Source organism: Equus caballus, chromosome 19 (assembly GCF_041296265.1).
Source record: "Equus caballus isolate H_3958 breed thoroughbred chromosome 19, TB-T2T, whole genome shotgun sequence".
In the NCBI taxonomy this organism is placed as follows: domain Eukaryota; kingdom Metazoa; phylum Chordata; class Mammalia; order Perissodactyla; family Equidae; genus Equus; species Equus caballus.
In genome coordinates, this window is record NC_091702.1 from 33,394,389 (window position 1) to 33,422,033 (window position 27,645).

Consider the following 27,645-nt stretch of genomic DNA (forward strand, 5'->3'; position numbering starts at 1 on the left):
TTTTATATCTGCTGTCTGTCTCTTTCTAATTTGGGTGGTGGCAGTTTGCCCTGTGACCTCAATACTCAGATGGATCCAGGAAGGATTGTTGATTTTCAGTTTGTTCGGCTTTTTTCCTCTGAGGACGGAAGTGTTAACTTTCAGTGTCTTTACATGCCAGACCAGAAACCAGAAGTCTTTGTTCTCTATATGTTCAGAATTATATGTGGATATCATAATAGATTTATAGTAGTCTGACCCAGCTTCAGTTCAAAATCTGTTTCTGGAAACTGTTTAAAGAATGTCTCTGTGGTGAGGTCACAGAACTGCCGCTCTTCCATCTCTTCCAATTCCATCTATCACTTGAGACAGAGAATGACATCAGGTTTCTCACCTAAACCTGAAAGTGCACCAGTTTAAGTATTATGGGGAGATGCCAGGACCTGCGTCTTTCCAGTCTTTTTCTACTTGGGTCACATTAAGACAATCTTTCCTAATAGGATTGCTAGCAGATTTTAGTGATGAGAGCTTTGCATTGGGAAGAAAATATACATTACAGGTAACTGCAGTTTTCTTCTTATTAGTGTTATGAATAGTGGAACTTTGGAATATTTGTTTTAGCTATGCTATGAGTTTTTAACTGAAATCTATACAGCGTTGGAATGATCCAAAACTTGATAAGATTATGGAGCTAAATTATTTTTTCTGCCCCTAAAGTCATTGGGCTCGTATTTCTGTTAGCTTATAAAGCCATTCTTCCTGCTTATGTAGGAGAACATTCAAAACAGTATACTTTTTTATGAATATCAGAGAGAAAACAAAATTTCTTTTAAGATTTAAAGGAGGACATTTGGACACTTGATTATTAATCAAACTCTGGAGATGGAAAGTGGCCAAATCCCCTACAGATCTGTCTTCGATCTGCTGTTACATCATTTGATGCAGCAGAATCTTTGCTGTTAGACAAATGGTACACTTGTCTGCTTTGGTCTGTGCCTCGTAAAAGTTTATAAGGGATTGTGGCTCTTCCTGTGTGAGGGGTACTGACAGCTGTGCACAGTGTAATGGGTCATCATGGAGCTCAGAGAGACCAAAGCATGCTACTGCGCTCCTTCTTCCCACAGGATGGGTTTCCATCTAAGCCAGTTGCCTGTCCAGTTTGTGGAACATTGTAACTATGTTAAAGTTTCATATAAATTTTGTAGGTACTGTCTTTGCTACTTATAATAACCACATCTGAAGTATTTTTCAGGCAGATTGGCACGCTCACTCATGTTTTGTTCAGTTGACACAGGATTACATTGTGGCATCTTTAACATGGAATGTATATGGAGGGCTAAAAGTTCAGCTGAGCAGCCTTGTGAAGCAACTTGCTTTGAATTAAAACTATATGGAAAATAATTTACTCTTGTGTTTTGTGAGTGATATATCTGAGTTCTCAGTCTAAAAGGTACCAAGTAGTCGTTAGTATGTCACCACCTCTAAGGACTGGATCTGTGGGAATGAGGAGAGAATTCAAGTAGTCAGGATTTAGGCTAAGCTGAGGTGACCCTAGTTGTCAAAACAAGTTACTGAGGGAAATTGTGAAATCCTCTTCCTTGGAAATCTAGAAGAGTAGTCTAGACTATTTTTGTGTGGTATTTAGAATGAGGAGGAAGGACTCAACCAGACTTTTTTCATTCCTGCACAGCTTTTATTTTCTCTGGCAAATATTTTGAAATCAGCATTTAAATTTTAGAATCAATTTAATGTAATTTTTTCAAAACTGGTAGTTTATCCTTCCCCAGAAATGGCCTAATGTGCAAGATTATAATTTTAAATTATTTTCACAACCTAAGTAAGAATGGATATTTTCTTCAACCTGAATTTTGGGGTGTGGTTGGTATGTGTGTGTTGTGTATTTCACAAGGCAAACAAATGCTTTCTTTTAAAGCTGACAAGATAAAGCCTTGTAAAATTCTCCGTTTTATATATACTTAAATGTTTGTATCTTTTAAGTCAATGCTGTTATTAAAATAGAAATTCCCAAAGAGTAGGTATGCTTTAGGTCTAAAATATGTAATTTTGACAGCCATTAAAGTTAGCAGTGGGTATACGGCAAAGTAGGCAGCTCATAGAAGACTAACAGAAATAGCTTTGGGAAATGGATATAACAAATTGTATTTATATGCAAGACTGATAGCAGTCAGAAATGGGTGTAAATTCATTAATGCTACAGTTTATTTATTAAAGGTTTGGTTATGTTGCTGTTGCCCAATCATTTCCCAGCACACACATTATTTCCCTCGCAGATGAACGCATCAAAATCTATTCGTCTGGGTGATTTGCTTGGTTTGATGCATCTTCACATCTTCAGTACTTGTAAAGAGTTTTGTCAATAAATGTTCTGGAAGTAATTAAATACTCTGATTCATTTGCACATGCTTATGTCTAATCTTAATTTGTTCCATAGTCTTGCATTTATAAGACATATTAGCGGAAGTCTGGTGTAGATAAAATGTTAACACCACTAACAATATGGCAGAGACATCTGGAAAGTACACTGGCTCACCTTAATGTCGAGAAACATTCGTTAGCATTCTCTTTCTCTTTTACCTAATAGTGTTCTGTTGAGACACAACCTTGATCCTATGTACAGAACTATCATTTCCCTGGGTTTATCATGTGCGTCTTCTGCTTTCTCCATGTAGAACTTTCTGACAGGATTTATTCCTAGCTTTACCTGACTTTATAGCCCTAGTCCTTGTAATTTTCACCCCTCTATCCTATATTTCGTTCCCTCTGTTTGCATGCAATCCGGTACACTATTTCCAGTCAGTTCACTTCGGTTCAATGTACGTTTACTGAGCACCTATTTATTATGTGCCAAGACTATGCTAATACTGGGGAAATAACAATGAACCAACACGGTCTTTGCTTTCCCAGTTTATAGTGTAATCAAACAGATAATTTTCAGATTATATGATAAGAACTAAGGTAGTGGTCCCCATAGGGCATAACCAGTCACTTAACAAAATTCCACATTAAAGGCAGTTGTGAAATTTAAAAAAAAATTGAAAATTCGATCTTTGGGATTGACAGTTAATTTGAAGAGATAGTGAATTAGCCCATCAGCAAGTATTGAAAGCATCGAGCAGTAGAACTTACTGAGCTCATCACCCAACCTCTAGTCAAGAGTGAGTGTCACCAAGCTCTTCATTTAGGAAGGATTACCCATATGTAAATATAATTTCTTCTTCTGTAACTGAAGTCTCTTACTAGTAAAAATAAGAGGGCTCTTTACCATCATTTATAGAATATTTAGAAGCCCAGATCCTTCTCTCTGGAGTCCAGAGATTCCCACCTATGGCTCTTGGTGTGCTGTGCGTGGGCTCCAGGTGTTCTTAGAGACTGACCCCCTCGGGTCGTGGGGTGGTTCTTGAGGCACCTAGAATGCCCTGTCATCAATCTTATTTTACTCCGATGGGCCATACAAATATTGTTGCTTTCTCTGTGCCACAATATGAGAAAAGCTGGCAAGTGTTGCTTTAGACAATCTGCCTTAACCTTTCTTCAGAAGGTCAGTTTCCCAAGCAGTCATTTTGTGTCTTATTAACCCTATTTCAATTCTTTATATAAGGAGCTTCAGTTGAGGAATTCCGAAGAGAAGATAGGACTTTCAGTAGGAACTGATTTGTTATGAAACAAGAGAGAAGATGATTCTTAGGTCTCCCGTGAACAACAGTTGATTTTCTAAATAGTTCATTTTGGCCACCCGTAGTTGAGTGTCCTCCATGATACAGCTAATCCTCTACTTCCACAGCTTCTGTGTGGGCACTATGACTAGTGAACTTGGTGAATAGCTGGCAGACAAGGCAAATGAACCCATAAATGTTGTGTATCCTACTATTCATCCAATTTTTTGTTTTAACAACACCCAAATAGTTAGCCGTTACTACATGCAAGACACTGTTGTAGGCTTTGAGAATTCATTAGTGAGAAGATACCTCATGCCTGCCCTCCGAGTTTATAGTCTTGTAGAGAAGATAGATAATTAAAAAGTAATTACATTATGGTGCGTTTGGTGCTGCGAGGCAAGGACAGCGGGGAGTGCTGGTGAGACTGGAAGATGGTTTGTTATGTACAGGTACTCAGGGATCAAATCATTTAAACTGAATTGGGTCGATCTTTGTTTCTTTTAGAGCAACAGTGTGTCTTTTGGTGTTATTCAGAGGCACCTTCATGGAATATTATTTCCTTAATTGTTGAGTGTAAACTGAGAAATACTGTGATTTAGAGTGCCTCTGACGTAACTTACTGCTAACCTAAGTAACAGGGAGACTTTTAATTCGCAACTTTTCCTGACCAGAAGATAGTCTTGGTTTTAAGGTAACATTTTTTTTTTACCTGTAGCCTGAATTATAGATGTGAATAAATAATGCTACTCTCTTGCCTTTTATGCTTTCAGGGAAGGTATTCATGTAAATCAAGAATTGCTGCAAATATCTCCCTGTATTACAGAGCAGTTCATTGAGCTGCTCTGTCAGTTCAACCCGGACCAAGTTATAGAGACGCTGCAAGTCCTTGAGTGCTACCGCCTAGAGGAAACTATTCAGGTGAGACCAGTAGTGTAGCGGAGACAAGCGTGGGCTTTTCCTAATCAGTCACCATTTTACAGGGAGCAAGGGGAAACTCACACAGTGAACCACTTGCCTAAGCTGAAGCTCAAAGGTGGTAGCACCTGAGATTGAACCCAGACAGACTGGCTCCATGGCACATGCTCTTCATTGCCTCCCTATTTAGTAAAGTCAGAAACAGCACGTGTCCATCATTGTTGTTAATCAAGTTTCACAGCTATTCTGACCAACATGATAAGCCTAGAAAAAGGAATACAAGAAACATATTAAAAGGAGAAAACCAAGCTCTTGTTCGCAGGCACTGATGGTGAGATAGTCCTGCTGCGCCGTAAGACTGACTAGGCTGAAGGGAATTCAGTAGCCGTAGCACAGGCTCTGCTTTGGTTCTCTTCCCTTGTTTTCTCCTGTTTCCATATGAGAAGCTAGTACATTCCCCATTTAAAGTTTATTTTAGGGGCTGGCCTGGTGGCTGGCAGTGGTTAAGTTTGTGCACTCTACTTTGGTGGCCCAGGGTTTGCAAGTTTGGATCCTGGGAGTGGACCTAGCGCTGCTTGCCAAGCCATGCTGTGGCATCATCCCACATAAAATAGAGGAAGATTGGCATAGATGTTAGCTTAAAGCCAATCTTTCTCACAAAAAAAAGAAAAGAAAAGAGATTTATTTTTAAACTACCATTATACCTCCTTTCCTTTGCTATCAATACTCATGAAACAGTAAGCTATATTTTTTATTATCCACTTCCTGAACTGCCCACACACTTTAAAATTTTTAAATTATGAAATATTTCAAATATATTGAAATATGCAGAATATCAAATACCTATATACCCACCAACCCAATTTTATAGTTGTTAACATTTTGCCGTACTGGCTTCAGATCTTTGATGTTTTGTTGTTGGTTTGTTTTAGCAATAAAGCACCTTTTATGCATCACATTCCCCTCTTCTCCCCTGAGGTCCCCACCAACCTCACGATGGGAAGTTTCTTCTTCCCATTCGTGTTTTTTATTTTTCCTATTTATGTGTTGATCTATAAAATACGTGATACAGTCTTACGTGTTTTTGGAATTTTTATTAATGGTATCATAATACATATCTCATTGCAAATTTCTTTTTTCATTAAATGTTTTTAAACCTATCATTTTTTATACATGTAGATCTAGTTCATTTTAATGGTTGTATAATATTCTATTGAGTGAATATGCTACAGCTTATTTATTTCCCTATCGATAGGCATTCATATTGCTTCCAGTCTTTTACTTTATAAGCAACGCTACATTATACATCCATGTCATATTTCCTTGTGTTTCCATGTGAGGTTTCTCTAAATAATACATCTGGAAGTGAAATTCTTGAAACAATAGAGTAGCTTAATTCTACTGATATTACCAAGTTGATTTTCTGTTTGTTTCTATTCTCATCATCAGTGTTTGATATTTGCTGTTTTTCCACATTCTCGCTGATTACTAATATTTTTAGACTTCTTAATTTTTACCCGTGTGATGGATATCATTGATTACGTATGACATTGAGCATTATTCCATATATTTAATGACCCTTTTGATTTTCTTTTCTCTGAATTATCTATTCATATTATTTGCCCTTTTTTCTACTGAGGTTTTGCCCTTTGCTTGATTTCTGTTTCTTTCTCATTTCTGCATCTCTAATCCTTTGCTGATTTGGTGTGTTGGATATGCCTTCTTGCAGTCTTTTGTGGCATGTCTTTTAACTTGGTTTTTAGTGACTTCTATTTTATCAGTCTTTTCCTTTAAGGTTTAAACTTTTTTGTGTGTCTTATTTCCTTTCATAATTTTATGGCATAAAAGATAGCCTCTTATATGAGTTATATAGTTTAGCTTTTTACATTTAGGCTTTTAATTCATCGGGAATTTATTTTTGTAAACAGATCGTGAGAGATTTGTATATTTTTTTCCACATCCATAGCTAATGGTCCATGGGGCATTTTATCATCTTTTCGTCACTGACTTATAATGCCACACCGCTGCATACCAAACTCCCAAATATACGTAGATCTGTTTGTGGATTCTGTTGTGTTCCTTTGGTTATTTGTCTTTCCTTATACCCATACCACATATTTTAATTAATACAGCTTTACAATAAGGCTTATTATTTGAAATAAGAGTCTTCCCCCTTCATTCTTTTTCTTTAAAATTCTTTGGCTACTCTTGGCCTCTTACTATTCTACATCAACTTAGGAATCACATTATCAGGTTCTTTTAAAAAAAATTCTTCTGGGATTTTGATGAAAAAATACATTGAATTTGTAGATTAATTCAGGGAGATTGACATCTTCTGGTATTGAGTCTCCATATTCAGGAATACGGTTGTCTTTTCAAAAGATCTTTTATGCTGTTTGGTGAGATTTTATTACTTCTATATAATATTTTATATGAGATTCTTGCACACATTTTCTTAAATTTGTTCCTAGAAACTTATACTTTTTGTTAACATTGTGAAAGGAAATTTTTTGAAAATTTTTTTATTGATTGCTGCTGCTATAGGTTAATAATTTTGGTGCATTGTTTTGTATCTGGTAACCAGGCTGAGTTCTTTTTTCATTCAACTAGTTTCTAGATTTTTTAATGACAAAGATATTTTATGAGAATAAAGGTACTTTTGGGTTGTTTTCTTTCCAATCTTATACTTTTTTCTGCCTCTTATCAGATGTCTAGGAGCTCTAGGATATTATTGAGTAGAAGCAGTGACAGTATGCATGCTTGCCTTGTTCCTGATTTAAAAACGAACGTGTCTAACATTTTACATTAAATATGGTGTTTATTATAGAATTTTAATAGATAATTTTTTATTAAATTAAGAAAGTTCCATTCCCAGTTGTGTTTTGTTTTTGTTTTTGTCAAGACTGGGTGCTGCATTTTATCAAAGACTTTTTCTGCATTTATTGAGATGATCACATGTTTTTCTCCTTTAATCTCTTAACCTGTTAACATGTTATTTGGGCCTCTCTTTTTTCTTACTACTAAGAAAGTTTTATTCTACTTTATTAGTTTTTTCAAAAACTAATTTGGGGTTTGTTAAACTTCTCCATTGTTTCTCTGTTTCTTTTCTATGGCATTATTTTCTGTGTGTATTTTCTTTCTTTTGTCTTCTTAGCTTAATTGGTATGTCTTTTTCACTTAGTAGAAACTCTTAATTTATTAAATTTTATTAAGATCCCTCAAGTTGACGTGGAGTGTTTTCTTTGTCATTTTGTTCTAAATGTTTTGTGTATAATTTCACTTACCAATTTCCGGTTTATATTATTACTATTTATGTGTATGTGTTACTTTTTCTCCAATAGACCTTATTCAGATGTGTAACAATGTTTTAAATAGATCAGTGAAAAAAAATGGATGAACGTAGTCCAGTTAGAACTGCCAAATGGGCCACTATAAAACTAGAAGGCCAAATATTTGCATATTATACTGTAAAGTAGCGTACTACTAAGGTATGAATTCGTTATTTATTATCATGCAGTATTTTCATCCTTAATAGGATCTTCTCACTACACAGACGAGATTTGTGAACAAAAATCTCTATCTTTTCTTCTTTCCTAGATTACCCAGAAGTATCAACTTCATGAAGTCACTGCTTATCTATTAGAAAAGAAAGGAGATATTCATGGTGCCTTCTTAATAATGCTAAAGGTAACATTTTACTCTGTTTGCTTTGTCCTGTTTCTGTGTAGCCCTCTATCAATTCATCAGTCCATCTTTTTTAGTTGAGATATAATTGACATATAACAGTGTGTAAATTTTCATCAATCCATCTTAATTTCTTATGTTTCAAAGTAAGTTGCAGACAATAGTGCATTTTACCTCTAAATATTTTTATCATGCATGTCATTGACTAGAGTTCAATATTTCTTTGTGGGTTTTTTTAAGGTAAAATGCACATACAACAAAGTTCACAAGTCTTGTGTACCATTTAATGAGTTTTGACAAGTGCATACACCTGTATGTATAGCCCTAGTTCCTAACAAGACAGAGAACATTACCTTCACCCCAGAAAGTTCTCTTATACTTCTTCATAGTCTGTTCTCAATCCCATCCCCCCAGAGGTAACCACTCTTCTGATTTTTTTCATCGTGGATTAGTTTTGCTTGTTCTGTTCATTCATGTTAATGGAATTGTACAGTAGGTACTCTTGTGTAATTCTTCTTTCCTTCAGCATAATGTTTTTGAGATTTATCTATGTTATTTCATGTATCACTAGTTTGTTCCTTTTATTGCTGAGTCACTTAATTGTATGAATATAGCACAGGTTATCCATTCTCATGTTGATTGACGTCTGGGCTATTTCTAGTCTTTGGCTATTATGAATAAAGCTACTGTGATCACTCCTATACACAAATGTTTTTATTTCCCTGGAGTCAATACCAAGGAGTGGAATTGCTGGGTCACAGGATAGGTATAGGTTTAGTTTTATAAGAAGTTATCAGATCTCCTTCCAAAGTGGTTATACCACTTTACATCCCACCAATAGTGTATGAAAGTTGCTCCACATTCTCAGCAACAGTTGGTGTTCTATCAATTTTTCAAAGAATTTTTTTCCATTTTTTTAGTTGTTATGAAATATGCATATCATAAAATTTACCATTTCAGTGGCATTAAGTATATTCACATTGTTGTGCAATTATCACCACCATCCATCTCCAGAACTTTTTCAACTTCCCAAACTGTAACTCTATACCCATTAGACAGTTACTCCCCATTCCTACCTCCCTGCTCCTGGCAACCACCATTCTACTTTCTGATTCTTTCACTTTGTTTACTCTATGTACCTCATATTCATGGAGTCATACAGTGTTTTTTTGTGTGTGTCTAGCTTATTACACTTAGTATAATATCTTCAAGATTTATCCATGTTTAACACGTGTCAGAATTTTATTCCTTTTTAAAGCTGAATAATATTCCATTTTATGTATTATATTGCATTTTATTTATTCATCCATTGATGGACACTTGGGTTACTCCCACCTTTTAACTATTGTGAATGATGCTGCTATGAACATGGATGTACAAATATCTTTTCAAGACCCTGCTTTAATTTCTTCTGAGTATATATCCAGAAAGAGAATTGCTGGATTAAATGGTAATTCTGTTAATTTTTGAGGGATTGCCATACTGTTTTCTATGGTGGCTGCGCCATTTTGCATTCCCACCAGCAGTGCACAGGGGCTTCAGTTTCTCCACATCCTCACCCACACTTCTTATTTTCTGTTTTCTTGATAGTAGCCATCCTAATGGCTGTGAAGTGTTATATCTGTTTTTTAAATATTATCATCTAGCTAAGAATAGATTAGGGATGTCCTTTTTATGTCAAAAACTACTCCATATTAGCTTCTAGGTTTTTTATAGCCATATAAGTGTAAAGCAGGCCAGGAAGAATATGCTACAAAGGCTTTGTGTAGGCTCTTAACCTCTTTTAATCTGTAAGTTACCCCTACATCCATTTTTTCCTTGTAATTTATTTGTTGATAGCATGAACCTGGTTTTAAAGGCTAAGTAAAAATATTCCTGGCATGGATGGAGGGAAGTGAAACAAGAAATCCTCACAGGGAATAAGGCCATCATTTGCAAAGACATGGGAATACAAAGAAATATGAACTGCTAGGAGAGCAGCCAGCAGCTTTATTAGAGCTCAACTATCAATACGCAGGTCAGGTTAGAAACAAAGGCTAAGTCCAGATTTGGAAAGATTTTGTAGAACATGCTAAAGAATTAGGACTGATTCTGTTGTCACACAGGATCAGCTAAAGGTTTTTAAGCAAGGAACTGGCATAATGTTGTTGTTTCATAAAGACTGCTCTGATCACTGTAGGAAGATCTGGCGGGGAGGGTGTGCAGAGAAGTGCGAGGTAAAAACTCAAAACAGAGCATCTGTGAGGCTGTTGAGTAGTACAGCTATGAATCAGTGAGGGCTTAAGCTGGGTGTGGCAGTGGCGGTGGAGTGAGAAGAAGAGGTGGATTTGAGAACTATTGATCATTTCTATATGGTGCGGAATAAATGAGAGGTATGGTGATTCTATGATTTTTAGGTTAACATTGGCCTATATGGGACCTAAAGAAAAGGAGCAAATTTTGCGTAAAATGGATGTGTTATGGTCAGTTTCAATGTATATTAAGACACCTTTGGAATATCAGTTAAGGGTGTCTAAGGGTCTAGAATTTAGTACAATAGTGGACACTACAACTGCATATTTGTGAGATGTCACACTCAAGGCTGTCCCCTGTGCTATAGGGATAGACTTATATGTCCTTTTTTATTCCCACCCACCTCTTTTTCTCATAACCCACTATGAATTTTATTCCCTTATTCCAAAGCATAGATAAATCCTAGTCCTCATTACTGTGCTTAAAGAATGTCAGTGATGACTGTGTGGTAGTGCAACAGAAGCAGAAGTGGGCCGAATAAGTGATACGTGATATTTTGGGTCCCTTCCGATACTGCTAGCTCTGCTTTCTGTGTACACAAGAATGCTCTTCTGAATGATAGTAAGAAACCATTCTTAATAACCTTGTTGCTTCTTGAGGATTTTTCTTTAACATATGTTAATTCAAATATGTGGTGGATTAGAAATACAAAGTGTTCCTTTTACCCCTGCATTCTTTTTTACCTCCTAGAGACTACAGAGCAAACTTCAAGAGATAACACATCAAGAAGAAAGTAAGATCTTGGGTATAATTTACAATTTTTTCTCCAAGGGATCCCATGTTGTAAAAGTTGTTGTCTAATAAACTGCATTTATTGAGTAATAATTAGATTCATCTGCATAATTACTGTTTATCCACTTTAACATTGATCTTAATTTTAGCTCATTTTCAAGGGCTCTTAGTAGGAAATTGTAGAAGCCATTGTGGCTTTGTGATGCAAATTGTCAGCGGAGGTCAGTATAAAATTAGGCACTTTTTGCTGCTATGATTATTCTTTTGGTTATATTTCTGTACTGTTTTTTGGTTATATATAAATGAGATGCATAACTAATGTCATAAAAGTTACTATAATGTGCTGAGCAACAGCAAGTCAGAGCTTCTAATCAGTAAATAGCCAGTGTTTCTGTACTGAATTTATATAATTTTAGCACAAAGTGGTAAAACTTGACAGTTGAGAATCTTGAATGGCTTTGTCATGGGTAGATATATAATTCTCATTATTTTCCTTAACGTTTAATATATATTTATTGTTTTCAATTGTGGAAAAGTATACATAACACAAAATTTACCATTTTAACCATTTTAAGTGTATAGTTCAGTGGCATTAAGTACATTCACATTGTTGTGCAGTTACCACCACCATCTACGGAACATTTTCAACTTCCCAAACTGAAACTCTGCAGCCATTAGACAATCTCTCCTCATTCCCTCCTCCTTCCTCAGCTCCTGACACCCACCATTCTACTTTGTGACTCTATGAATTTGACTCCCTACTCTAAGTACTTCATATATGTGGAATAATAGTATTTGTCCTTTTGTGTCTGGCTTATTGCCTTAGCATAATGTTTTCAAGATTTATCCACGTTCTAGCATGTGTCAGAATTTCATTCCTTTTTAAGGCTGAATAATATTCCCTTTTACTTATATACTGCATTTTGTTTGTCCATTCATCTGCCAGTGGGTACTTGGGTTGCTTCCACCTTTTGAGTCTTGTGAATAATACTGCTCTGAACATGAATGTACAAGTATCTTTTCAAGACCCTGCTTTTATTTTTTCTGGGTATATACCCAGAAGTGAAATTGCTGGATTAAATGGTAATTCTATTTTTAATTCTTTGGGAAGCCACCATATTGTTTTCCATAGTGACCATATCATTTTACATTCCCACCAGCAAGGCACAAGGGTTCCAGTTTCTCCACATCCTTACCACACTTATTTTCTCTTTTCTTGTTAATAGCCATCCTAATGGGTGTGAAGTCATGTCTCATTGTGCTTTTGATTTGCCTTTACCTAATGATTAGTGATGTTGAGCATCCTTTTCATGTTCTTATTGGTCATTTTTATGTCTTCTTTGGAGAAATGTCTATTCAAGTCCTTTGCCCTCTTTTGAATTGGATTATTTTTGTATTACTTGACTATTTTCAAAATAGCCCTCCCAAAGTTCAAAGAATCAGTTGAAAGGTGATTGTTAGATTGTCCTGCCTCTTTAACACACCAGCACATTTCTTGAACCCCTTGGCCCACACATTTCCCTAAACACTTTTACCCTAATTTTGTGTAGATTACTTGCTTATCTATATTTTTTGATGGTTAGGACCTAGGTGATAGGTATTATACTGAATCTTTTTGGAACTTCAGTAAACACGTGATTGACTTTTCCATATTTAACTCAGCTAAACATTTAGCTATTATTTTTGTACTGTTGCTATGTGTTCAGTCAATTTAACTTTGTTAGATTTGTTGCATTTATGGTATTTTTCTTTTTGTTATAAGAATAATTTTTGCAGACATGAAAGATTGAGGGAAAAATAAGAAGAATGTTTCCCCTAAACCACAACACTGATTTGCAAGTGGTATGTCTAGGGAAGCCAGTACGTTGAATTCCAATGAAGATAAATTTCTCAGTAATAGTCTTACATCTACCATTTATTTTCAGCTTCAGTTTTTTTCAGTATGCTTAAGAATTTTGGAAGATTTGCTAATTGCAAGATAATGTGCTAGTTCCTTTGGGTTATAATATACATAGATGGCTAAAACACAGTCCTTACCCAAAGAACTACAGTCTTGTGAAGGAGACAGACATGTAAATAAAAATATCTAATGCTGGTAGAATCAAGTATTATAAAAGAGATACAGTGAGAGTGGCAAAGGATGTGGAAAAGTGGGGAACTGTTTGTAACTGATGAATCAGAGATACTTTTGTGGAAGAGGTGACCTTTGAAGTAGGATTGGAATGACGAATAGGAGTTTGATAGGCAAAAGCAAGAAAGGCCTCTAGGCTGAAAACATGAACATGAAAGTTCCTGGCTAGTAACCTGAAGGAGTGAGAAATAATCCAGTGATGCAAGAGCACAGGGTGAGAAGATGAGCCAGAGTGTTTACCATGTTTACTTACATTCTGTTCTTTTTTTAAAGAATTTTTTATTTTATCTTTTTCCTTTTTCTCCCCAAAGCCCCCGGTACATAGTTGTATATTCTTCGTTGTGAGTCCTTCTAGTTGTGGCATGTGGGACGCCGCTTCAGCGTGGCTTGATGAGCGGTGCCATGTCCGCGCCCAGGATTCGAACCAACGAAACACTGGGCCGCCTGCAGCGGAGCGTGCGAACTCAACCACTCGGCCACGGGGCCAGCTCCCTTACATTCTGTTTTTAAAAATTAGAAGTCTTTGATGGTTTTGTGGATGGGACAGATGTGTTTGGACTCGTACTTGAGAAAACTCTAGTGACAGTATAAAAGGGAATGAGAAAGGCAAGATTTGGAAGTCAGAAGTTTAATTAAGAGGCTGTTGCAGTGCAAATGAAGTAATGAAGAGCTCCACCAGCATAAAAGTAGTGGGCTTATGAGAGTAAGGAAGTAGAATCAACAAAATTGGCAGTTTATTTGAATATGTGGGTGAAGGAGAGGGAAGCATCAAAGATAGTGAAGATTTACAAACTGGTTGACTTAAAGACGATGGTTCCCTTAACTTAGTTTGGAAATTTAGGGGAAGGAACAGATGTGAAGCGAGAAAGATGAGTAGGTTTTTTCACATATAAGGTTCAAGGTTCTTGCAGGACATCCATGCAGAGATAGATTCCTAGAGTCTGTCGAAAATTCAACCTGCAGATTATGAAAGGCATGAGGGCCAGAGGTGTGTACTTGAAAGTACAGCAATGTCATGAGAGTTGAAACCATAAGAGTGGCTGAAATTATTGAAAAAGGAAAAGGAAAAGGCCTAAGATAGTATTTTGGAGGAATTACCTACATTTAAGAAATAGGTGGAGGAAGAAATGGTAGAGCAAGAAACGTGAAAGATAATCTCTCTACTAACTAATCCCCAAACAGATGATTGAGAATTTTCCATAGCTAAAGAATATTAAAATGCTAAGTATGATGTGCTTTGAATGTACTGTGAATGTCAAACATTTATATGGAAAACCCCCATTGCACAGAGTTATCTGTTTTTTAACTGCTAAACCTCTGTATCAGGTCTTATAGATGATTCTATAATAGAAAACTAAAGCTATGCAAAGAAAAAATAGTTTAATTTTTTATAGAAACTCTGAGATTATCAGTAATGTATCCTTAAGTGATGTGAACAATTTTTTCTGAATCTAGATACTAAAGAGGATTCCTCGTTGAAGGATGTTGAAGATACCATGGTAGAGACAATTGCCCTTTGCCAGAGAAATTCACATAATTTGAACCAGCAGCAGCGAGAGGTAGGAGAAGAGGTACTTAAAAGTCTGTTCTGGTCTGAAACTAGGAATTAATTCTATTTCCACTGCCCTCTCAGCTACCTGAGTTTAATTCAACTGGATTTTAATCACTGTTTAGTGCTCCCAGGAGTCTAAGACTCCTAAAGTTATTATAGGAGTGCTGTCTTCTTTGTTCTCACAAAAGGCTTTATATTCCTAGATTTGGCTGTGCTGCAAAAGTTAGGTGTATGAATAACTAGATGTCCTCGTTCTCTTGGGACTGAGATTTTGTGTATTCCGTGTAGTGGTACTGTGGATGTGTCATCATTTATCATCTCCTCCATTCCCTGTGGATGAAAGTGAGCTTGAAGAACCTGAGGAAAACCCTCAAGGGATACAGAGAAAGCTGGAAAAAGGTCAAAGAAGGCTATGATATAGTAGTTCTCAACCTTGGCTGCATATTAGAGTCACCTGGAGAGCTTTGAAAAATCCCAGCACTCAGACTGCACCCCAAATCAATTAAATTAAAGTCTCTGGGGCTGGGACCCAGTCGTCAGTATGTTTTAAAGCTTCCCACATGCTTTTGCTGTGCAGCCAACATTGGAACCACTGCTGTAACAGATTCCAGACTGCAAAAAGGGAGAACACAAAACTGAAGGCGGTATAGTTGAGCGCCTGGTGCAGGTAGGAGTTACAGCAGTGAAGCAGAAACTAAGGGGGCGAGATGTGACTTGACTAAATTCTGTAGTAGCAGCATGATATGGCCATAACTCCTCTGTGCCTGCCCCTCCAGGCTCTGGCCTCCTTCCAGTGCCTGGGTTTCTGAAATGAGAAGCAGGGTAAATTTTTTATGTATAGTTTTAGCCATACATGTTACAGTGAAAATAATAAACTTGGTGTGTTTTCTGTTCTTATGAGATGGGTAAATTTCTCCTTTATGTTTTTGTCAAGGATTTTTTAAGGTCATAAATTTTGAAGACCCTTTAGAATATAAATCATATGTAACAGACACATTTACATAATAGATGTGATTTTTTTCTTTATTAAAAAAACTTTTTTGTGTAAAATGATACATCCTGTCATTTTTAAAAATCCTGCAATACAGAAAGTTACACAGAAGGATGTTTTAAAAAAAATTACCCTGTATCCATCCTGTCACCCAGAAATAACCATCATTATCATTTTGTGAATATCATTTTAGATATTTTTTATCTGCCTAGGTTGGCATAATTTTAGAAAAATTGGATCAAATAATGCCTGCTTTTAAAAATAAATATAGTATTTAATCTTGTTTGGCTGCATGCCCAGTTGGGTAAGGAGTGCAAGAGAGGTTGCAGAGACCGAAGAAAAGACCTGGAGATGGCAGGCAAGACATATGGGTTTATTAGGAGTTACATACAGGGAATGTCCAGTGGCGGCCAGCTGGATGGAAGTGTGCACCCACTACCTCCCCCTGAGAGAAGCTTGCCTAAGTAGGCAGAGGAACAAAGGCTGTGTGCCAGCCGAGAGGCATTGTCCTTGTATGACCTGCATTCCAAGGACCAGAGCTCCCCACAGGGGGCCTCTGTGTTCCCTCAGACCGCAGTGGTCTTTGTGCTAACTATCCCACGAGAAACAGCTGGGTTGGCCAAGCCCAGGAGTGTTATCATCATGAGTGCTGGCACGCAGCCCAGACAAGGGGCTGCAAGGACACATGGTCGTAAAGGGCACACGGGCTAGTGCGCCTACAAATCTCGTTTAGGAAGCTTATGTTAAAACTGAGGAATTTCTGAGTTACAAATAAATATTTCTTCACCATACTATCTCGCTTAATAAATCTCACTGAAGTTAAAAAAAAATCTGAATAACTGTAATAGATTGGAATTATGTTTATAATTACATTTCAATTTTATAATATCTATGATGCCAAGCCAATAAGGAAACTTGCATGAACTTCTACTTGCTCCAATCTCTCTTCTCCATTCCTCTTAATTTTAATTACTTATGTTATTCTACCTCATTAAGGTTAATAACACATTCCTTTCTGTATCCGTAATTCCCATAGTTGTTTAATCTCTATTTAAGTGGTTGTGGGCTTTACACCAGTCTTTTTGCCATGACTTTGCCATTCCTCAGTTTTTATTTTCATTTGTCTTTTGGTTAGCTGGCTATATTTGGACATGGTTATATTTTGGTAGAAAAACACAAAAGGGTAGAATTGTTAAAACTATGTTTATACATATTTAATACCAAGCCTTTTTTTATTTTTCAACCTTCCATCTCTTCTCTAATATCTATTTGATACTCTTCCTTTTTCTCATGGAAAATTTAAGGAAAAAATGACAGTTGTGATTTATAAATAGAGCCATTTAGGTTCACATAAGCCGAAATAGGTCTAGATTCACATATATTAGTAGTAGAATTAGATATAAAATCCATGCCTCCAGAACTCCAGGGATTATTCTGATTATATTTGAACTCAGTATCTCTTAATCAGAGATAGGAACAAGGCTTTCTTCGATGTGACAAAGGAAAATTTATTCTATCTTTTTTTGGTCCAAAAAAAATATGTCTGAGTTGGAAATTGTCTTAATAAAGATATTAGATGTTAGACTTCTTTCTATCCTTTGAAATTTTCACTTCTCTAAGATTATTACACCATTTACTGGCTGCATATAAGAGAAGTCTGTCTGTCTCCCTCTCTTAGACATAAACACACACACACACACACCCCTCCTGCCACTCTACACCTCCCCCAACAACTAACTAGTTCTGCTTCCTTTCTGAACAAGTTTCATAACAACAACAAAAAATTTGAATGATGGTTTTTATGTAAATACTATTTTTGTGAAAATGCTAGACTGATTTTATATAATACCACACAGTAAGTTTGGGAGATGGTTGATTGCCTTTTTTCTCTTTGTTTTTGTTTTGTTTTATAGAGAGTGAGAACAAGAGCTATTATCACAGACCCTAAACTAACTAGAAAATTTGAAGTATCCAAAAGCTTGAAAATGAACTGTCTCTAATATTTCTTTTCAAAAGTTTCATCAGAAGATTTAATAATATGTAGTATTTCCTTAAAGTTAGACCACAGGAAGTTGGGTTGTCAGTCCTTTCCCAAGTAGAATCGGGACCTGTCCTGCCTTTTTTTATCTGTCTATTTATGCTGCTACCCCAGGGTCCTGTGATTACATACAACGAATAATATGGCCTTGTTATGCATATAATTTCCTGAAAAGAAAGCTATTTATTGCATAACATGAGAAAGTAATTCAGGTTTAATTGTGTTGCTCTCAGGGGTTAGGATTGTCATTGTCATGGATGGTTATTTTAGCCTATGAGTTTTTAGAGTTATCCAAGTTAAAATTTTAAGAACCAATATTAAAGTGCAAGAGAGAGAAAATATTTAAGAAGTGTTCGCCATATAGTTAGGGTTAATGTAGACGTTTAATTGAAGAATACCTTCTATTTAAGGTATGAACACATCCTCAGGCTGTTACCTCTACAGCCATGTTTCCCCTAGTCTGCATCTATAAATCATGAATAAAGTAAACTTTAAGAAGGTAATTCTTCTAAATTGTCCAGATTAAATAAGAAAATTTAAAAACCAAATTTCTAGGGGCCAGCCCGGTGGCACAGCAGTTAAGTTCGCACATTCTGCTTCAGCAGCCCGGGGTTCTCTGGTTCAGATCCCGGGTGCAGACTTACACACCGCTTACCAAGCCAGGCTGTGGCAGGTGTCCCACATATAAAGTAGAGGAAGATGGGCACGGATGTTAGCTTAGAGCCAATCTTCCTAAGCAAAAAGAGGAGGATTGGCAGCAGATGTTGGCTCAGGGCTAATCTTCCTCAAAAAACAAAAAATCAAATTTCTAAGCATAATAAATATAAAACCCAAAAGATAATAATTAAATATGCCATGTATCATTAAATTAAAAGACCATAAAATGCACAGAAATAAATGATGTGATTGTGAAAATAAGTTAAAATAGGCAACTAAAAGGTAAGCTAAGTAAAGCTATCTAAGAATAAAATACAAGATTAAAAGTTCATGAGTACTGGATAAAGTAAGTTAAAATTTCGATAAAATAAAGCATTTCCCGGATGTAACATAGTATCTCAAGAATTTGAAGAAATACATAAAAAGTCAGCAATATAAAATTCTGGCCTTAGGAAAACTCAAGTGGGGACAGATAAGGGCTTCCTAGTAGAGCTCTTCAATGAGAAGTCACCCAATGGGAAAGTCACTGGACCCTTAGCCTGTCCCCTTTGCCTTAAGGGATTCCCGTATCTCCATTGCCAGCTGAGTTCTACAGTGTCAGATGGAAGGGTACACGACATGCCCTCTTCTGTAAATAACCACTCTTTCTTTGCTCTGTCAATGCTTGCTTTTCTTCATGGCTCCTGGATGTTTGCAGGAGTAGGTTCCTCCCAAGATAATGGATTAAGGCCCTTGTAAATCATTATCCAACAAGAAAACATGTTTGAAATTTTAAAATGTATTAGTTTGTTTTTTGATGATAAGTATTTTTCCTAAGGTTTAGGAAGAGCACAGAATTTAGAATCAGACTGCCAGTTTGCTGACACTGTGATCTTTGGCAAAATTACTTAACTTCCCTAAACTTCCGTTTCTTATCTCAAGTGAAGATAATGCTTACTGTATAAAGTTATTATGAGATTAAAATGAGAAAATGTGTGTAAAGCGTTGAATACAGAGCCCAACATAAGAGGAATAAATAAATGATAGATCTGTTAATTTATCTCAGGATGTAGTTGGAAATATTAATTGAAAGTATGTTAACTTTCACTTCTTGGTCTGTGATGACTAAGGAAATACAAAATAATGCTTGATATAGGAAAAAACATTGGATAACCTTTATCTTGCTTGACATAGCTGAAGAGAGTTGGGGGGATAAATGTCGGTGGGTACTCTGTTCTCTTCTGCAGTACATCGGGTTGTTTAGACTTTGACAGTGATGCATTTATACCAGAGAATGTAAGAACCCAGCAGGAAGCTCCTTTGAACCTACTCTTTCTTGAGACACAGAAGGCTGCAGTTCCAAGGTCTAGATTTACTTAACTTCATCTCCCTTATTTTCCCAAGGTGCATGGTAAAGGTGTCTGTTCTTGCTATGGTCCCTGCTTTTTATTGTCTTTTATCTTACCAGTCAAGTGTTCCATCTTTTCTTTTTAAATTTTTACCAACAAATGTATATGAGAAGTACATTTCAACTTGTAAAACACTATGCTGATGTTAGTTATTCTTAAAAATAACCGAGCACTTTGGTTTTTCTTTGGTTTCCTCTGATATTATAGGCACTCTGGTTTCCATTATTAGAGGCAATGATGGCCCCTCAGAAGTTGTCTAGTTCAGCAGCTCCTCATCTACATGCTGAAGGTAAGTTCATCAAAGTCCACCTATACCGTCACCCGATTTTTATCTGACAAAAGTTATCATTTATGATACCTTTCCCCAGTACCGTATTCTTATTATTTTCCTTAATGAAATCATATTGTAGTGTTGATCTCCTCTTTCGGGTTCAGTTCTTTCTGTGGCACCAATATATCATTTGTCTTGAATAATAGTGGCTTTGCAACTTACCAAGAGTTAACTTTAAAAATATCAAACTGGCCTTGGTTAGCTAAGTTTCTGGGAAGCTATATAAGTCCACTATTTCCACTGACAGATAGGAAAAGCCAAAAACTCTTATTTTCAACTAACCTTAATATTAACATTTTATTATAACAGCTCTGAAATCTTTGACCATGCAAGTCCTAAACAGCATGGCAGCATTTATTGCCCTTCCATCAATCTTGCAAAGAATCTTACAGGTAAGTTAAAAGGGGGAAAAATACAATTGATCAATTTCAACTAATATTTTAGTTATGTGTACATAACAGCAAATTGGACTAATGTTTAAATGAGTCTCAAGAATCACGCAGCTAATATTTGGCATTAACTGAATATCTAACCTGTGATTCTCATCCTTGAATCTTTCCTAGCACTCCAGGGGTGTGGGCTTGCCTGGCACACACTTGGGACCTTCAGTTAGTGAGTGCAGCCTTCAGATGTTCACTGTTAACCTTGGGATGTAGATATACAAGCTTCCTATTGGTGTGCTAACTAGGAGAGAATTGCCATTATTTCCAGCTGATTATACTTTTCTAGATCAAAAAAAGATAACCTAAAAATTAAGTTAATATAGGCATTTCTTAATCCTAGGTTGTTACTTAGTTTTTCTAACTCATCCTAAAACTTACTCTATGTCCAAGACTCATCCTCTACTCTAGATTCTGGCCAGCTTTCTGTCCAAAGCCTTTGTAGGAAACATCATTCTAGCCTGTTTTCTTCAGCAAAAATGGCTGAATTTTTCCAACTTCATCAAAAGGAGAACACTGAAATTACACTAAGACATAGTTTTAGAAAAATCTGTGAACATTCTTGGGGAAACAGCAGGAATTATCCTTAGAATCCATTTTATCTTCCTTCGCTTTATGTAGTATAGAGACACACACACACACAAATCAAACAGTAATATGATGCTATTGGTCTTTATAATTTTCAAATGGTTTTTATCCAATCAAGAATATCCCTGTCAGCTCTCCTTTAAGACTCTCCAAACTCTCTTCCCATCTGATATTAAACATCTGGGCCTTTGCTGATAAAGATTGCCGCATCCAGTAGTCTCCCTTCACATACTACGTTACCATTTAGAATGTGTCTTCACACATATTATCTCACTGATCTTTATCATGTATTGAATAATTCTTTGATAAAGACTACTTCTCTTATGTCCATTTTAAAATACGTCAGTCTTAAGATTTTTAATCATATATAAAGTAATATCTCCATAAGGCAGAAATACTTTAATTTACCAAGTAAATTAGAAAAAATGAAATCTTAAAGCCAAAAGTGTCTTCTCTCTCAGTGTATGCATTTTGCTTTGTGTTGAGCTTTAACTACACATGAAGATACATAAATTATAATAAATAAAAATCTGTTTTTCCCTTGGCAAAAGCATATGATTTTTTAAAAATTTCGTGTTTCAAGATTTATGTCTTTAAAGGCTTTTTATATTTGAAAATCTTCACTTTATTTTGAGTGATGCTGGCATTCACTGTAATTGTATTCTTATCATTTTCTACCTTCAGTGGTTGTTAACTCCCACTAATCAGGAAGGTGTGCTGTTTCTTAAACTCCTTGTTTGCACATTTATGATTACTATAATAATAATTCTACCTTGTATTTGTATAGAGATTTTTATTTTTTCAAGGTGCTTTCAGAGATATTATCTCATTAAGCTCACAACAGTCTCTTGTTGTAGGTAGGGCTACTGTAGCAGTTTCTGTTGATGAAGGAGGAAGGAAACTGAAGTATAGAAAAGTTAAGTACCTGGCCTGCCATTAGTGGCAGAACCCAGACTACCACCAAAGTCTCTTACCTCCTAATTTATGCTCTTTCTCGTTTTATCATACGATCCTTTTCATTTGTTTCAGGCTCTGGTTTTTCGAGGACTTTATTAATTAGTTTATTAATTACCTATGTAGATGAAAGGCACAGTTCTTGCCCCAAAAGAGCTCTTATAAGAGAGGCAGAAAATGTTCTGATATAACTATTTATAGGGCTCTAAGTAAGTAATAGTGGCAACCTTTAGGATTATCTGCTCTGAACCCTATGTAGGTACTTGCCGCTTCTACAACCCTACCCTCTTAATCCATGTGATTACTACAGGAGCAGCCATGTGAAAGGGGCCCTGCCTCCTAGCTCCACCTGATTGACTCCAGGTGGGTGCCTGGCCTAAGCAGGACCAGAGTCCTTTTGAGGAAGTGTTAGAACTGCGCTTGAGAAAGATGAATTCAAGTCTCTCTTCAGGTCTCTGGATTACATAAGGCACAAAGTTCAGGAGCTGACGGTGACTATTCCATCATATGGACTGAAAGAGTAAAAAAAGCTAATCTCAAAAGAGGAGAATGAGGCAGACACACGAAGAGGAGAATAGACAAGATGTATGGAGGAGAGGGAAGATACAAGGAGAGGATTCAAGACAGTGGGAGAAGAGGCAACAGAGAGAGAAAATCCTGATGGCATTTGAGTCCCTCATTGTAGCTCTTAAGGCTTACCTGCAATCCTGTGCTTGGATCCTTGAAGCACCGCAGCACCTTTACAATAATTATCTTTTTTGAATAAGTTAGAATGAGTTGGGTTTCTGAATATGTATAGTCAAAAGAGTACCAATAAAATATATTTTTGAAACAGACTGGGGAATTTGGAAAGATTTCCTAGAGAAGGAGATGTCTGAACTGAATTGCAAAGAGCCTAAAGGAATCAGGGAAAAACAGCAGATAGGACTATTTAAAGCAGAGTGAACTATATATACAAATAATGTGAGGTAAAACATGGTACATTTGGGGAGTTGCAAGTGTTTAAGTATGCTTGGAACATAGGACAAGAAAAGGTGAGGCACAGCTGAAATTTGACAGACAGGCGGAGACTGTCCTGAATTGCTTTATAAACCGTGGTAAGGTCTTTGGATTTTATTTTAAAATTAGTAAATTCTCATCAAAAGATTTTAAGCAGAGGAGTGATTGAATGAGGTTTCTCTTTAGAAAGATCACTCAGCCTGTATTATACAGAATAAATTAGAAGAGATCAAGACAGAGGCATAGAGATCCTTAGAATGTAATAGGTACTCGAGTTTGTTAATTGGGTTACAGAGAAGATGAATTTGGAAATTACATAGTTGATAGAATCCACTTGACTGTTTAGATATAGGGGAACACAAGAAAAAGCCAGGTAGGAACCCAAGTTCCAGGAAACACCTGAGAATCAGGTCTGTTTACCTATTTTTATTTCCCATTAGAATATAAGAATGTTGAGAGATAAGACTCTCTCCAGAACTCTGTCACCATCACCTAGCCCAGAGGCACCTGGCATATACAGTCATGTGTCACTTAACGATGGTGATACATACTGAGAAGTGCGTTGTTAGGTGATTTCATCATTGTGCGAACATCATAGAACATCTTACACAAACCTAGATGATATAGCCTACTACACACCTAGGCTGTATGGTACCAATCTTTTTTTTTTTTCCTGCTTTATCTCCCCAAATCCCCCCTGGTACATAGTTGTATATCTTAGTTGCAGGTCCTTCTAGTTGTGGCATATTGTATGGTACCAATCTTATGAGACCAGTGTCATATATGCTGTTTGTCATTGACTGAAATATCATTATTCAGCACATGACTGTAATAAATATTACTGAATAATAAGTATTTCTAGAGTGAATAAAAGTCAAGTATGGAGAAATTCCACTTCTGGCCAAGATAGAATAACAGAGACTGGGTTAACCCTCCTGCTTGAAATAACCAACATATATAAAATAAGTTTTATGTATATATAATATATAAAATATATACAAATATATATAAAATATATAAAATAGTTTTCAAAAAACTGGATAGCAGGCAGTAAAGGACAGTGATTCCCAAGAGACGGGAAATAAACAATGTGAGTCTTTTGTTTGCCCCACCTTAATGTCCTGAGAGAGTTTCCAGACAATAGTGCAGGAAAAGGGATCCCAAGCAGTTTCCAGCATACTCACTCATTTGGGGATATGGAGCTGAGAGTTAAGAGAGACCAAGGTGCCCAGAGTTTTCAGGCCAAGTACCAGGAGAGAGAACTCTGGAGATATGCCAAAGGCTCCCTCAAGTATAAGTGCATGATCGAGGAAATTAGGCCAGGGAAAGACTCACCTGAAAGCATTAGAGGAATAACAAACTCACACAGGGCCAAAAATAGTGTCTTTCCCACCAGTAGGACTAGAAAACTTCACAATTCACAGAGCATTGGGTAGAGTACTCAGAAGCACTCAATCATGGGAAACAGCTAGCTGTAGACTAAACATAGCTCCAGTCATTGCCTTACAGACCTGAAAAGCAAGACCTGAAAAGATCAAACTATTTCCATGCAATTTAAATGCATCTCAGAACAAAACTTAAAAATACTTTTAGGAATACAAAATATCCAGATCTCAACAGTGTGAAATTTACGGTGTATGGCATTGAGTGAAAACTCGTAAGGTATGCAAAGAAGTTGGTAAATGAAACCCAAATATGGCATGGATATTAGAATTAGCAGACAAGGACACCAAAACAGAAGAAAAGATTAGTGAATTTGAAGACATAGCAATACAGACTATCCAAAATAAAAAACTGAGAGAAAAGTGAATCAGAAGAAAATGAACCAGAGTATCAGTGAGCTACGGGATGGCTTCAGGCAGCCCAAAATTTGTGTACTTGGAATCCTGAAAACAGGGAGTCAGAGCAGAAAAAATATTTGAACAAATATTGGCTGAAAAATTTCCAGATTTATTGAGAACTGTTAACACACAGATCAATAATACCAAGCTCAAAAAACATGAAGAAAACTACAAGGCACGTCATAATTGCTCAAAATAAATGATTAACAGAAAAGCTTAAAAGTAGACAGTGAAAAAAGACACAGAGGAACAAAAATGAGAACAGCAGATTTCTGCTAAATGCTCTTGGCCACTTTGACCTAGTTGACATTTATATATCAATTACAGTAGCCGAGTACACATTCTTCTCAAGTGTTCATGGAACATTTACTGAAACAGACTGTTTTCTGGGCTATAAAACAAGTCTCAATAAATCCAGTGTTTTGGATTTTAGCCATTCTAACAGGTTTTGGTGGTCTCATTGTTTTAATTTGCAGTTCCCTAATGAGTAATGGCATTGAGCATCTTTTCATGTGCTCCTTTGCCATCTGTGTATCTTCTTTGCTAAAGTGTCTGTTCAGATTTTCTTGCCCGCTTTTCAGTTGGATTTAGTTTTTTTTTTTCATTTATTGTTGAATTTTGAGTTCTTAGTATATTTTTTATACAAGTTTTTTCTCAGATAAGTATTTTGCAAATATTTTTTTCCAAGTCTGTGGCTTCTCTTTTCATTCTCTCAACACTGACTTTCACAAGGCAGAAGTTTTTAAAATTTTAATGAAGTCCAACTTTTCAGTTTTTTCTTTCATGAATTGTGCTTTTGGTGTATCTAAAAACTCATTGTCAAACCTAGGGTCACCTAGATTTTTTCTCATGTTATCTTCTAGAAGTTTTATAGTTTCGCATTTTACATTTAGGTGTATGATCCATTTTGAGTTAGTTTTTGTGAAGGATGTCAGTATCTACAGTCGTTTTTCTACATGTGGATGTCCAGTTTTTCCAGCACCATTTGTTGAAAAGACTATCCTTTCTCCATTGGATTGCCTTTGCTCAGTTGACTGTATTTATGGGAGTCTGTTTCTAGGCACTCTATTCTTTCCCATTGATCTATTTGTCAAGTCTTTTGCCAATACCACACTGTCTTGATTATTGTAGCTTCATAGTCAGTCTTGAAGTCAGGTAGTGTCAGTACTGTGACTTTGTCCTTCCTTAATACTGTGTTGGCTATTTTGGGTCTTTTGCCTTTCCATCTAAACTTTAAAACATTTATCTGCAAAGTAACTCACTGGCATTTTGATTGAGATTGTCTTCGTCTGGTTTTGGTATTAGGGTAATGCTGGCCTCATAGAATGAGTTAGGAAGTGTTCCCTCTCTATTTTCTGGAACAGATCGTTGAGTATTGGTATAATTTCTTCTTTAAATATTTGGTAGAATAAACCAGTGAAACCATCTGGGGCTAGGCCTTCTGATTTGGAAGATTATTACTTATTGATTGAGTTTTGTTAAGAGATGCAGCCTATTCAGATTATCTTTATCTCCTTGTGTGAGTTTTGGTATATTCTCTTTCAAGGAATTGATTCATTTCATTTAAATTATCAAGTGCTCCAACCATGAGTTTTTATGTGCCTAGGTGTGTGTGTGTTTGTTTTTATTCTTCCCCCTCATCACTTTTCTCCTTAGTCCCAATGTTTAATCCACTTTAAGTCCTCTCCACTAGACTATTTCCTATGCTCCAGCACAGTGCCTGGAACATAATATATACTGAATAAATATTAGTCGACTCAATCACCTAATGTCCTTGAGTAGTTCTCAGCAGTTTCTGAAGCACTTTTGTGTTCTTTATCTCTTTTGATCTCTGTGTATGTTGAGCTGGGGAAGTAGTGGTATCTTCATGTTCCTCATGAGGAAAGGGCCTCTCAGAAAGATTACATAACTTGCCTTAGTTACTCAGTTATTAAGGGAGCACAGCTGGACCATTAACCTAGGTCTTCTAACTCTGCTAAGGCCTTTTCTTCTAGCAAGGGTGTTGATGCTATCTGGTGTGTTTTTTGTATCCACCTTTCTTCATCAGGTCTCTGGGGAGACGATAGAGAGTGACAGTTATTGACATGCACAGTTGCTCAGATATTTACAGTTTTTCCAGAAGAGAGATTCACTTGATAAGAGGTTCTCAAAGATCTTCTTGACCTCTAAATGTTTATTCAAACTGATACCTCACACCTGAATTGTACGTGTTTCTTTCATGAACATTAGATGATAAGTTAGTGAGTGATTTTTTTAATTCATGAATACTTTTACTTTATTTTATTGCTTAAATATTATTTATCTTATTTTTTTATTTTTTGCTTGAGGAAGATTCACCCTGAGCTAATGTCTGTGCCAGTCTTCCTCTGTTTTGTATGTGGGTCGCCACCGAAACATGGCCACCGACGAGTGGTGTAGGTCTGCACCCGGGAACCAAACCTGGGCTGCCGAGACAA

At 36.3% G+C, this 27,645-nt stretch overlaps 1 protein-coding gene across 22 annotated transcripts in view; it reads left to right on the plus strand.

The window, feature by feature from the left end:
- VPS8 (VPS8 subunit of CORVET complex) overlaps nucleotides 1-27,645 on the plus strand; it is a 236,071-nt gene that overhangs the window by 148,000 nt on the left and 60,426 nt on the right. For 12 of the 22 annotated variants that reach the window (XM_001498654.4, XM_070243429.1, XM_070243439.1 and 9 more), the window contains 6 exons: nucleotides 4,427-4,574; nucleotides 8,169-8,258; nucleotides 11,238-11,280; nucleotides 14,866-14,969; nucleotides 20,244-20,325; nucleotides 20,677-20,759. In XM_001498654.4, the coding sequence (XP_001498704.1) occupies nucleotides 4,427-4,574; nucleotides 8,169-8,258; nucleotides 11,238-11,280; nucleotides 14,866-14,969; nucleotides 20,244-20,325; nucleotides 20,677-20,759 (550 nt within the window). Of the gene's footprint in view, nucleotides 1-4,426; nucleotides 4,575-8,168; nucleotides 8,259-11,237; nucleotides 11,281-14,865; nucleotides 14,982-20,243; nucleotides 20,326-20,676; nucleotides 20,760-27,645 lie in introns of all 22 variants that reach the window. The other 10 variants (XM_070243423.1, XM_070243433.1, XM_070243440.1 and 7 more) reach the window with 1 other exon arrangement.